This window comes from Oryctolagus cuniculus, chromosome 10 (genome assembly GCF_051225735.1).
Source record: "Oryctolagus cuniculus isolate XC-2025 breed Fujian yellow rabbit chromosome 10, ASM5122573v1, whole genome shotgun sequence".
NCBI lineage: Eukaryota > Metazoa > Chordata > Mammalia > Lagomorpha > Leporidae > Oryctolagus > Oryctolagus cuniculus.
In genome coordinates this window covers 72,342,977-72,356,348 of record NC_142876.1, presented here as the reverse complement: position 1 = coordinate 72,356,348, position 13,372 = coordinate 72,342,977, and the positions used below count along the sequence as shown (strand labels likewise).

The 13,372-nt window shown below is 37.0% G+C and overlaps 1 protein-coding gene across 1 annotated transcript in view; it reads left to right on the top strand.

Annotated features, from left to right (window-relative positions):
• The window catches only part of CNTNAP3 (contactin associated protein family member 3), a 247,828-nt gene that overhangs the window by 129,672 nt on the left and 104,784 nt on the right, over positions 1-13,372 (top strand). Inside the window, exons 5-7 of the mRNA XM_089305409.1 lie at positions 10,233-10,436; positions 11,194-11,378; positions 12,201-12,344. Of these exons, the coding sequence (XP_089161535.1) occupies positions 10,233-10,436; positions 11,194-11,378; positions 12,201-12,344 (533 nt within the window). The remainder of the gene's footprint in view (positions 1-10,232; positions 10,437-11,193; positions 11,379-12,200; positions 12,345-13,372) is intronic.

Here is a 13,372-nt window from a genome sequence, read left to right as displayed (position 1 = left end):
TTTTTCCCCACATTCTTGCCAGCAGTTATTGGTTTTTTTGATTTCTTTATGAGAGCCATTCTAACTTGGGTGAGGTGAAACATCATTATGGTTTTTATTTGCATTTCCATGAAATGATAGTGATCCTGAGAATTTTTTTCATATTTCTGTTGGCCCTTTGAATTTCATCTTTTGAAAAATTTGGTTCTTCTATTCTTTTTTTTGTTAGTTGTACCAGTGGTGTATCAATATTGTTTATTTTTTCATAAAAGCAGCTCTTCATTTCACTTATCTTTCGTAATTTTGTTTTAGTTTTGCTTATTTCTTTCCTAATTTGAATTATTTCTTTTGTCCTACTAATTTGAGGTTTCAGTTTTGCTTATTTCTTTCCTAATTTGAATTACTTCTTTTTCCTACTAATTTGGGATTTGGTTTGTTCTTGTTTTTCTAGGTCCTTGAGACACATCAATAACTCATTTATTTGCTGCCTTTCCAATTTCTTGATGTAGGCACTAATTGCTATATACTTCCCTCTTAGCGCTGTTTTTGCTCTTTCCCATATATTTTGATATGTTGTACTGCCGTCTTCATTCATTTCCAGGAATTTTTTGATTTCCTGTATGACCCACTGTTCATTCAGGAGGATGTTAGTCAGTCTCCATTTGTTTGCATATGTTCTAGGGATTTTTAAGTTATTAATTTCCAACTTCATTTCATTGTGGTCAGAAAAGATATATGGTATTATTTCATTTTTAATCTAATCTGCTGAGTTTTGTTTTATGGCCTAGCACAAGGTCTATCCTAGAGGAAGTTCCATGAACCAATGAAAATATCGTGTGTTCTTCAACTGACCACCACATACTTCCTGGGACAGATGAATGTGTACACAAGAATGTGTAGATGAATGTTTGTTGCAGCTTTATTCATGAGATTTAAAACTTGGAAACAGCTCAAGCATCTATCAATAGACAAGTGGATTTTTTACAAATTGTCATACAGTTTAATACTCCACAGCAATAAGAAGAGTATACTATTTCTACACGCAACAGCATGCACATGTTTCTGAAATAGCATACTTAGCAAAAGAATCTAAACAAAAAGAGTGCGTGCATAGGATTCCATTTTATAAAACTCCACAACTGGCAAAACTAATCTGTAGTTATAGGGAGTAGATAATTTAATTCTGGGTCTGGATCTCAGGCAGTAGGGTCAAGGCAATAACAATACAAATGGTAAATGGTGGGTTAATAGGAAATATTCTGTATATAGATTCTTTTTGGCAATCACACAGTTTTTGTGAAAACTCACTTAATTGTAACCTTAAGTAAGAGCATTTTATTGTATGTAAATTATAACTCTGATGTTGACATTCATGCTTCCATACTGATTTAATATTAATTAAAATCAATGTTGATTCAATACTAATTCCAATTGAATCAATAAACAATTTACTTAGAAAGGAAATTTCTGCAATCTGCCTCCTCTCTCTGATAGTCATCCTGAAGCCTTGGAGTACATCATCATTATGTAGGTGGCTTATTAAATAAGGAATTTTATGGGCCCACTCACTGAAATCCTGATCCATGTCTGATTGGGACTCATGTGCAAATGATTCCAAGTGATTATTTCTAGTTGAGTCAAATGGAAGTAGCAGATAGAGTACTTGAGGAAAATATCTGTGGAATATTTTCCTGTTTATTTTTCTTTTTTAAAGTGTCAATGTTCTCACTTTGCTTTATCAAGCGGGATTGTCCTCTCAATATTGACTGTCTCACTTGGCAAAGGGACACTAGGCAGAACTGGGAGGAGAGAGTCCCCATATAGAAGCGCAGTGCATATTAAGAAACTAGAGTTATTAATACCTCTTTTACATTAAACATAGGAAGGTAAACTATGGTTCAAGGAAAATGGAAATTCAGGAAAATAAAGCAGTTTTACATCATGCCTACAAATATTTCACACTCTGTGAGAGTCTTTTCTTTTCAAGAAGTCATTCTGGACCAGGTGCCTTGTTAACAGAAGCATCACTGTGACTACGGCAAAAATTATCATACTTCAGGATATGCCGCTCCTTTGTATAGGGCAAGTTCCTTAAAAAGAGTTGATTGCCATGTGCGTTTTTATCTTTCTCATAGCAGACGGTAGGATTTCAGTGAACATGAGCTGTATAGACAAGGACATGTTACATATTTTAGCAAAATTAACTTTGACACAGTTCTTTTCACATGTGATATCTTCTATGACAAAGTTCTTTATCTTACAAGAATTAGTATTTGAGAAAGTTGTGGAAAAAAATCTCTCCCTTTAGCTCCTTTCCAGTATTCTTTGGTGAAGTGTGATGATTATCTGATAATTGCACCAATAGTCTTCAAGTATTATCTAAACTGTCACTCTCCTTGAATCCAAGAAAATGAGATACATTTCTGAGTAACACTTATTTCACCGGTGATTGTCAGGAACAAGCTGGCTGACAGGGAAGGAGCTACACAAACCCAAATCATTGTAAATCTCTTTATCCTTGTTGGGTGGAATCCAACTGTGTGACTTGAAAATTGAAGATTGCCGGGTTCTTCAAATATTGTCTGTTATCACTTTAAGCTCTCTATTTTCTTGTAAATCCTCTGTGTTTTTCAAATTAATTTCCACCTCTTTTTTTTTTTGGCCCAATGCTCTAGTGATAATAATGAGACAAACATCCCCTGAGGGTACCCAGTGTACCAATGGTAAAACTCTCCATGTATCAAATCATTTAAATCTTACAGCAACCTGGTATGAGAGGAATGTTTTACTGCTCACTTCACAGATGAGGAAACAGCACAGAGAATATATGTAACTTGAACAGGATACAACCAGGATTTGAATTAATGGAGTCCTATCTCTGAACTATTACACTATATTCTAATATGCCCCAAAATATATAGTGGTGCTAGACCAAGAAAGCACAGACTTAGCCTCAACACCGGAAAATGTATCCTCTGATTTATTTAATGGTAGTCAACAGACAGACAGTATTTCTGTTGTTGATGTTGGCAGAGTCAGTGATCAAAACTATAATCCCATTAGTGAAGCTAGTAATTATAAACTAAATTCTTACAAAATTAGGCATACATTTCCTACTTTAAACCAACAGCTGAGTTTCTCCATTTGTTTTGGATGGCAGATGCTATAATCTGGAATTTTTTAGGAACTTTGTTTCTAGTGTAACCATAATAAGTGGCCTTAATTTTCTAGTACTTACTACATTTCTGACTTATATATTTGAACTTCATACAAAAGTATTTCTCCCTAAAGCTTTCTGATAAAGATTTGTATTAAATGGAATATTGAATGCTGTTATTTTATTTTACTGTTTTCACTCAGGCATGTGTTATGCTGTATTATCTTCTTTATGGCTATGGAAACTTTTGTTTGCTCTTACAAGAGTTAGAAAATTCTAAAAACATTTTGTGGATAAGTAGAGAAAATGTATAGATGACCTCTCACCACTGAGACATGAAAGTTTGCTTCTGCCTTGGATGAATCCTAATTTGGAGAAAGGGTAAAAATTCTCCCTCAAAGGAATTCTTGGACAGGTATTTGCCACTTATAACTAGGATTTCTATCCCAAATATAGCTTTTTGTTTAATTTTATATTTTTAAGAATTGACAATTTAAAAAAAAGAATTGACTTCACAAATCATGACAGAGCATTTTATGCCTCTTTTTCAAATCTTGATTTTTTTAATCACTAAAAAATACACAGAGACATATGTTAAATATCTAGACATAGCATTAACAAACACATTGGAGAGAGAAACATATTATCTAAAAGAAAAAGAAGTTTTGAGGTCATTTCTCCATGTATCATTTTCCTGATAAATTTTTTGCTACTCTATTTTGCCTGAATGAGACATTCCAGGAAATATACTTCTGTTGCCTAATACCCTCATGAGAGTAAGAAGAAAAAAGATTAAAATAATCTAGACAAAACCAACTCAAGAACTAACTTTTGATTTGCCAACTAAAAAAATAAAGCTTTTAGGACCTGCATTGCAGCAGAGCGAGTTTAAGCTGCCATCTGCAGTGCTGGCCTTCCATTTCCAACATAGCTCCCTGCTAATGGCCTGGAGAAAAAAAGCAGAAAATGGCTCAAACATTTGGACCCCTGCACCTACATGAGAGACCCAGATGAAGCTCTTGCCTCTTGGTTTCGGCCTGGCCCAGCCCCAGCTGTTGTAGCCATTTGGGGAGTGAATCAAGGGATGCCTTCTCTATCTCTGTAACTCTGGCTTTCAAATAAATAAAATAAATCTTTAAAAAAATAAAAAAGCTTATATACTTACATTGTCTTTGAGCAACACATAAATTATAATAAAAACATGGAGATCATGGTATTACCAAAATGTGAAATTCTTTAGTCAGTCTTAAAATTTTCCTTAGCTTATTGCCACTTAATAATCATAGATGACTTTGTTCATATTTTTAAAGAGCTTTATTTACTTATTTGAAAGGCAGAACTACAGAGAGAGAGGGATAGTCAGAGAGAGATCTTCCATACACTGTTTTACTCCCCAAATGGCCAAAACTGCCAGCAGGGCTGGACCAGACCAAAGTCCAAGAGCCAGGAACTTCATCTTGGTCTCCCGCTTCAGTGGAAGGAGCCCAAGAACTCAGGTCATCTTCCACTGCTTTCCCAGGTGCATTTTCTGGGAGCCAGATGGAAAGTGGAGCATCTGGGACTCACACCAGGTGGCAGATTTACCAGCTGTGCTACAATTCATTCAGAATTGACCAAAGACTTTTGTTTTTACCATGTAACGCACGATTAGTTATTTAACAGGGAATTACTATTTAGCTTATGTATATTTACAGATACAGTGGTGTCGGGATCTCAAGCCCAATGCTAGCCCCTGACCAGCAGGGGCAGCGCAAGCACTCCTCAACAAGGCGAACAGGAAGGGTAAAGTCAACGGGTCAAGAACACACCGAAAGCACCCGTGAGTTCTGTCGAAGCAGGAATCACTTTATTGAGGAAGTATACAGGCTTATAAAGCTTACCAAGGACATGCGCAGTAGGGGAGCCAATCGGCAAAAAGGTCACACAGTCACAGGTGGACCACGCACAGGGGCACCTTAAGTGAGGTTTAGGGATCATGCACTGTCCATGTGTCCGGAACTAAATTGGACCTATCCCTGCAGGTGGTCCGATCTCCTGTGGTTTGATTCTATTGCTGAGACTTGCTTTATGGCCTAGTATGTGGTCAGTCCTAGAGAAGGTTCCATGTACTGCTGAGAAGAATGTAAATGCTTTCTGTGTAGGATGAAAAGTTCTGTAGATATCTGTTAGATCCATTTGGGCTATAGTGTCGTTTAAATCTACTGTCTCCTTATTGATCTTCTGTCCTATTGATCTGTCTATTTCTAAGACTGGAGTATTGAAGTCCCCCAGTACTATTGTATTGGGGTCTAAGTCTCCCTTTAAGTCCCTTAACAAATATTTTAAATAAACCTGTGCCCTGTAATTAGGTGCATATACATTGATAATCATTATATCTTCCTGTTGAATTGATCCCTTAATCATTATATAATGCCCCTCTTTGTCTCTCATAACAGTTTTTGTGGTAAAGTTTATGTTGTCTGATATCAAGATGGCTACACCCGCTCTTTTTTTCATTTCTGTTGGCATGGTATATCTTTTTCCAGCCTTTCACTTTCAGTCTGTATGCATCTTTGTTGGAAAGATGTGTTTCTTGTAAGCAGTAAATAGATGGGTTTTGTTCCTTAACCCAATCAGCCAATCGGTGTCTTTTAACTGAACAGTTCAGGCCATTCACGTTCAATGTGACTACTGATAAGTAGTAATTTTGCCCTGCCATTTGCCAAAGATATTTTCTAATATATGTTTTGACTTCCTGTGATCTTTTGGTGTGAGCTTTCCTTCATTTACCTTCTTTCATATTGATGTCCGTGTTTCTGTGTTTCTGTGTGTAACACATCTTTAAGCATCTTTTCCAGGGCTGGGCAAGTGGCGACAAATTCTTTAATTTCTGTTTGCTGTGAAAGGTCTTTATTTCACCTTCATTCACAAATGATAGCTTTGCAGGATATAATATTCTGGGCTGGCAATTTTTCTCTCTTAGCACCTGGGCTATATCTTGCCATTCCCTCCTAGCTTGTAGGGTTTCTGATGAGAAGTCAGCTGTGAGTCTGATTGGAGATCCTCTGAGAGTAATCTGATGTTTCTCTCTTGGACATTTTAGGATCTTCTCTTTATGGTTCACTGTGGTGAGTTTAATTACAATGTGTCGTGGTGAGGATCTCTTTTGGTCATGTTTACTGAGGGTTCTATGAGCTTCCTCTACTAGGATGTCTCTGTCCTTCTCCAAACCTGGGAAATTTTCTGCTAATATCTCACTAAAAAGGCCTTCTAATCCTTTCTCCCTCTCCATGCCTTCAGGAACTCCTAGAACCTGAATGTTGGGCTTTTTAATAGTATCCTGAAGATTCCCAACAATATTTTTTAGATTTCTAATTTCCTCTTCGTTTCTTTGGTTTGACTGTATATTTTCCTTTGCTCTGTCTTCTAAGTCCGATATTCTCTCTTCTACTTCACCCATTCTGTTTTTAAGGCTCTCTAATGTGTTTGTCATTTGATCTATTGAATTCTTCACTTCATTATGATTTCTCGTCACTATCACAGTTTTCATGTTCTACTAGTTGTTTCATTTCATTTTGATTCCTCCTTAATATTTCATTTTCACGAGAGAGATTTTCTATCTTGTCCATTAAGTATTTCTGTAGTTGGAGAATTTGTTTTTGAGAACTTCTTAATGTTCTTATCAATTTTTTGAGATCTGCTTCTTGCATTTCTTCTATCTCATCATCTTCATAATCTTGAATTGGGGTGTCTATTTCATTTGGGGGCGTCATAGTGTCTTCCTTGTTCTTTTTACCTCGGTTTTTGCATTTGTTGTTTGGCATATTGGAGATATGCTTTGGTTTCTTCGGTGTGGTGTTTTTTCTCGTTATATTGTGACTCTAGAATAAGAGGACTGTCTGCTTTTGATAGATCCTTAGAGGCTGTGATGGGTGTGGCCAGAGAACTCTGTTTGGTTCTTCAGGGTTAAGGGTGTGCCAAAGGTGATTCACCCTGATTGTTCTCTTGCTGGCTCGCGCGCTCTCTCGCTCTCTCTCTCTCTTTTTTTTTTTTTTTTGTTTTGTTTTGTTTTGGTTTTGTTTTTGTTTCTTTTGACTCAGTTGGGAAGTATTTCTACACAGCTGAGTGGAATTGAGAGTAGTTGATGTCTGGCCCCTGGGGGTATTCATTTGCTTACCACTGGGTCCACACAAAGAATTTATGCAGCCCTCAGTGTGTTCTCACATTTCACCACAGTCTCTCACCAGGTTGCCCAGGTTACGGAGTTTGTGTACTCAGTGAGTTCTCTCCCCCGCCCCTCAGTTTTTCACAGTCTCAGTTGGTTAGCTCCACACTTTCATTAGGTGTTAACCTCCTGTTATTTCTCCCCACCAGAGTCATGTTTTTCTGCTTGGCTAATGAGGGGCACCCACTTTACATATGCAAAATGGCGCGTGCCGCTTTACTTACATAAAATGGCGCCTGTTTTTTGTCTTGCTCGGCTTTGTAAGGTGGGTAGAGAGAGAGGCTAATGTCCATGACAGTTCCCCTTATTTATTCGATTTTTTCTCTCCTCTAGCCAGCCTGGTGAACTTTCCCCAGTGGGGTTTCAGGCCTCGTTCTTTGCTGGCTCTCTCTGCCTTTCCCCGCCAATGTCTCGGGTTACCAAGAGGTTTTTGTCTCACCTCCCCTTCCAGCGCTGGCACACAGACTGCGGCACGGCTCCCGCGGCTTGACTTCCACATGGTGGGCAACCTTGCTCTCCCCGTAGGTCCTCCGAGTCACATCCACTAGATCCGGAAGAGTTTCCTCTGCAATTTTTTCCTGATCCTTTTCCTGAGGCTACCGTAACTCCACTTTAATTAAACTATCTTTTCCTGGACTATCGGTGCACGCCCTCACTATTCCGCCATCTTCCCGATCTCCTGTGGTTTAAATACAGCGGCCGCAGACACACCTCCCGATCATCCGCCAGGCGCCATGTTGTTAGGGACTATTTTAGGCAATGCACAATACACTGGTATTTGTCATGTATTTGATATATTATTTCTTCATAATTGCATTAGTCATTTTGCAGTGGAATAAATTGTCCTAAACCAGCTTCCATATTGAATGATGAATTTGTCCCAAAGGGGCCTCCATATGCCATGAATTGTAACCTAGTTTGACCTGCACATAGTTTGTAAACTACCCTAAGAGTTTACTCTAGGGGGCCAGTGCTGTAGCATAGTGGGCTAAGCCTCCACTTACAGCACTGGCATCCCATATGGATGCTGGTTCGAGTCCCAGCTGCTCCTCTTCCAATCCAAGTCCCTGCTATAGCTTGGGCAAGCAATGGAAAATGGCCCAGGTGCTTGGGCCCCTGTACCTGTGTGTGTGATCTGGAAGATGCTCCTGGCTCCTGGCTTTGGATCGGTGCAGCTTCGGCCATTATGGCTGTTTGGGGAGTGAACCAGCAGATGGAAGACTTTTCTCTCTGTCCCTCCCTCTCTCTGTACCTCCCAAATAAATAAATAAAATCTTTTTATAAAAAAAAGATTATACTCTTGTAACTAAGTAATTGAGCCTCAGCCAGTCACAGTAGCCAACCCCTGGGTCAGAGGCGGAAAGTTGCCAAATTGTGCCCAAATTAGGAAAATGCCTGTCTGCACAAATTAGGTAATTTCCTTATGTTATTTCTTGACCTTCTTATTATAAAAATTGCTCAACAAGTTGTGGACAGGGTCATCTGAACTCTGGTTTAGAATGCTACCCTGTTCTAGAACGTTTCTCTTGGTCAAGTAACCTTATTCAAATTGAACTGGTCTCAGTTTTCCTTTTAACACTCCACTGTGAGAAAATTGAACATGTAAATTTTCAAATGATAGCTGCTCAGGTTATTGTATGTATTTCAGATAATCCAAATGAAATGGACAACTTCAAAAAAGTAGCTGTAATATTTTCTGTAATATTTCCTGATATCAAATGATAAATAAATAATCCATATCAGCTGATTAGCTTCAAATAACACATATCATTACATTTTGGGGGTATGTTCTTTTATTATAAAAACATATAGTTTTTCCAAGCAAAATTCCTTCTTTTTGCTTTTGAGTAACGTTTATCTGCAATTGATTTTGCTGAATGTTCTATCACAGTATTGCTAAAATGCATCTTTTGATGAACTAAGTATTTATGAACTTCATAGTGAAATTATAAGACCCTTTCAGAGACCTGAGGGAGAATGACAGAAACATAGTTCTGGCAGTCCTAAAATAGTGTTATTCAGGCCATGTTCCCTCACCAAAGCAGTTATTCCTTGGAATGTGTGTTTGTAGGTATCATTTACAAAGTCTTCACTGAAGTGATTGCCTATGTAGGAATTAAGAAGACTGAAAGCTATTGGAAACAAAGCCATTTAAGTTAATAATGACTGTAAAAATCATTTTAATTTGGCCGGCGCCACGGCTCATTAGGCTAATCCTCTGCCTGCGGCGCCGGCACACCAGGTTCTAGTCCCAGTCGGGGCGCCAGATTCTGTCCCGGTTGCCCCTCTTCCAGTCCATCTCTCTGCTGTGGTCTGGGAGTGCAGTAGAGGAAGGCCCAAGTGCTTGGGCCCTGCACCCGCATGGGAGACCAGGAGAAGCACCTGGCTCTTGGCTTCGGATCAGCGCGGTGCACCAGCCGCAGCGCACTGGCTGCAGCGGCCATTGGAGAGTGAACCCACAGTAAAGGAAGACCTTTCTCTCTGCCTCTCTCTGTCACTGTCCACTCTGCCTGTCAAAAAAAAATCATCTTCATTTGTGTAGTAGAGATAGTTTCCTGCTGCTTTTAAATCAAACAATGCAGATTAAGAATAAATAGGACACTATAAAGATAGGAACCATTGGCAGTAGCTCAATAAAGGTGATTCTAGATGGTAAAGTTGAGAAAATATCAGAAAAGTCTAACAGTGGATGTCAGGTACTGATATAAATCATTATACAAAGTATGTTATTGTTAGTTTTTCCCTTCAAGGCACAGACCACAAACATATTGTGTGTGTGTGTGTGTGTGCACGCACGCGCACGTGCTGTGGTCTATTGACTCACACATTTTCAAAGTGCTAATAGACAGCATATTTATATTTAGAATTACTTTTTAATATCATCTTTCCTAGGGTCCAAGATGGTTTATTTTGATGGACCAAGTGTTCTGCTGTACAGATTTGATAAAAAATTTGTAAGACCAGTAAGAGATGTTATTTCTTTGAAATTTAAAACCATGCAGAGTAATGGAATTCTACTCCACAGAGAAGGACAACATGGGAACCACCTCACTCTGGAATTAATTGAAGGAAAGCTTGTCTTTTCTCTTAATTCAGGTAAAATGTATTTCTACTTTATACGAATAGTTGTAAAAATCTGTTTAGATGAAAGTATATTTGTGGTACCTAAGCTTTTCACAGTTAGATAAAGTGAACATGTGATACACAAATGGGGAACTATTTTCTGCCAAAGGCCATTTGGATATTTATAACATCATTTGTGGGTTTCACAAAGTTATCAACTAAAATTAACCTTCTATAGATTTCTTGAATTTTGAGCCCAGCCTGAAGTTGCCTTTGCAGGGCCAGACCAAATAATTTTACGGGCCTTAATAGGCCTGTGGGCTGGACATTCTCCACCCATGATATAATATATTGTCCACATCAAAATACCTAATTCCAACCATGATTTATGCAGTAGCATATATCTTGACAACTATGCAAGAAAGACAACATATATATATATATATATATAAAACATATATGTGATATATTAATATTACATATAATCATGCAGACAAGAATAGGTCATAGTAAAATTAGGAGATAGTGTTGATAATGAGATTCTAGCAAAGAAAGTAACTGCAAAGTAAATGTATCATGAATAATAATAACTCAAGCGATTTCAAAAAATGTAGAAATGAATTAAGAAGGAATGCAGAAAGTATACTAACACTGTGTTCAAAATGAAGAGAAATTCAGATGACAACTATGTGGAATGGAGGTATGGACATAAACTGTAATGCTGAACTAACAACGGGAAGCTGTGATTTTGATCAGAAGTAACAGAGTTGGATTTACCCTCTCTTTTAAGGCAATGCTAACCTGCCTTCTACTAAAGCTCAATCAAACCTCATCCTGGGCAGCTTGTTGGATGACCAGCACTGGCATTCTGTCTACATTGAGCAACTCAATACACACATCAACTTCACCTTGGACAAGTACACTCAGTATTTCCAGGCCAAGGAACACTCTGGATACTTGGATCTTAACTCTGAGGTTGTTATGTGTTGTGTAATTTAAATGGATTATAACCTGGGGAAAAAACCTCTAATCCTAGAGAAATACTATTTCATAATAATTTAGAACTATGCTGATTAGTATATAGTAATAGATATGTTCAGGTATGACTAAACTGTTTATTAGCTATAATAGGATAATTTATTGTTATAGATAATTTTTCTATAAGAGTAAATAACTAATCACAGTGTACACTTTATGAAATTTTTTACAAATGAAGATATTTCAGAACAAAAAGCAATGTTACTAAATATATTCCTTTCAAATTCCATCTGTTTTTTTTTACATCTATTGTTTGGCTATGAAATAATTCTGGAGAGTTTTTTCTTATCTTGGTATAATCTGAACTAATTTAGCATTACACAGGATCACTTTGAGGAGTTAAAAACATTTTCCTACCATTAGATTGGTTAAATAAGAATGGAGTCAAATGGACACATGTAAACAATTTGTTACTGTTTTCTAATGGTCTAACATTATTTCTGGCAATGCACTGACCATATGAATCTAAACTATAAAAATATAAATAATGTCTATTCTGCCAGTTTCTTTATAGGACACCATGAAGTATATGAATGATCAGAACAAACTAGGAAAGCTGTGACATTTATATGGAATAAATGGCTTTGTAATATAATACCTACTGAAGACTCTGATCCTATACCAGATTATCATTTTGTTACCTTAATTTAGCTATGTAATAGCAAAAATACTTACCAGTGCAGAGATGGGCAAATTGTGGGCCTCAGGCCAAATCTGGTTATTTTGGTTTATTATTATGTCACTTTCTTTTATTCTAAGATCAGCTTTGGAGGAATTCTAACAGTTGGAAGATCACTTGCGTTCTCACATAAAAGTTTTCATGGCTGTTTAGAAAATCCTTATTATAATGGAGTGGACATTGTTGAATTAGCCAAGAAGCACAAACCGCAAATCCTCATTATGGTAAGGAAGACTAAATGGGAAGAAAAGAGAAAAGGAATTGACACTGTTTTTGTATGTTTCTGCTTACAAACATCCCTTTTAGCTATCCATCTGATCTAATATTTTTAAAAATCATGTCTTTTTTAATTCCTTGTTTAAATTAATGTTTTAAAATGGATAGGAAGTTAATGTCTAATGAGATGCAGTTATTTTTATGTGAAGTAAAACAAAAATAATTTTCTGTTTTTGTATAGGAATTAGAATTCATGTCTCCTGTATTTTTGGTATTATTATTTTCAGGGGGCCAATTATTTTGCAATGGAAATCCCTAATGGATGATTCCTTAATGAACTGGAAGTGCTTCTAAATTGGTTAATAAACTTTTTCAGTGTTTACAATAACCATGTGTAATAATAACTATGTAAAAAACAACTACATTTTAGGTTTGAAGTCAGTAAATCTTGGAAATATGTCATGAGAATATATATTTGTATTGTCTTAAAAGGTGTTTTCTTTCCTGTTATATGCTGGCAAAGAATAGGCTCATGGGTGGTAGGATAAAACCTGAAATTACCTTTAGCTCTGTCACCAAGCTAACATATCACCTAAGAGTTCACATGTGGAAAAAAAAAACTCCATGGGACCCCATGAACCTCTCAGGAAAAGTTTCGGGGGAAAAAGTAGAAGTCTAATCTGTACTTTGAAGCACCATTCTGAGATAATACAAATAAAAAATGCATGAAAAGAGAAACACCAAAGGAAAGAGGGTTAAGAGACTCCACAGATTACATACCTTTCACAATATGAAAAAAAAAGGAGATAAATTAAAAAATCACTACATAAAGTTATTGACCATGGAAAACCTGAAATATTAACTGTTGCTCAGACAGGAAAGAAAAAGAAGACATAAGTTTCCTGAAGTTGACTTTGTTGGAGGTGCTTTACTCAGAAGCCACCTAAATGTAAAGATTTGTTTGACCAATAGGTATCTGTGTCACCAATCCTAATGTAACACATTCTGATCTTAAAGCTACTTTTTAAACGTAATT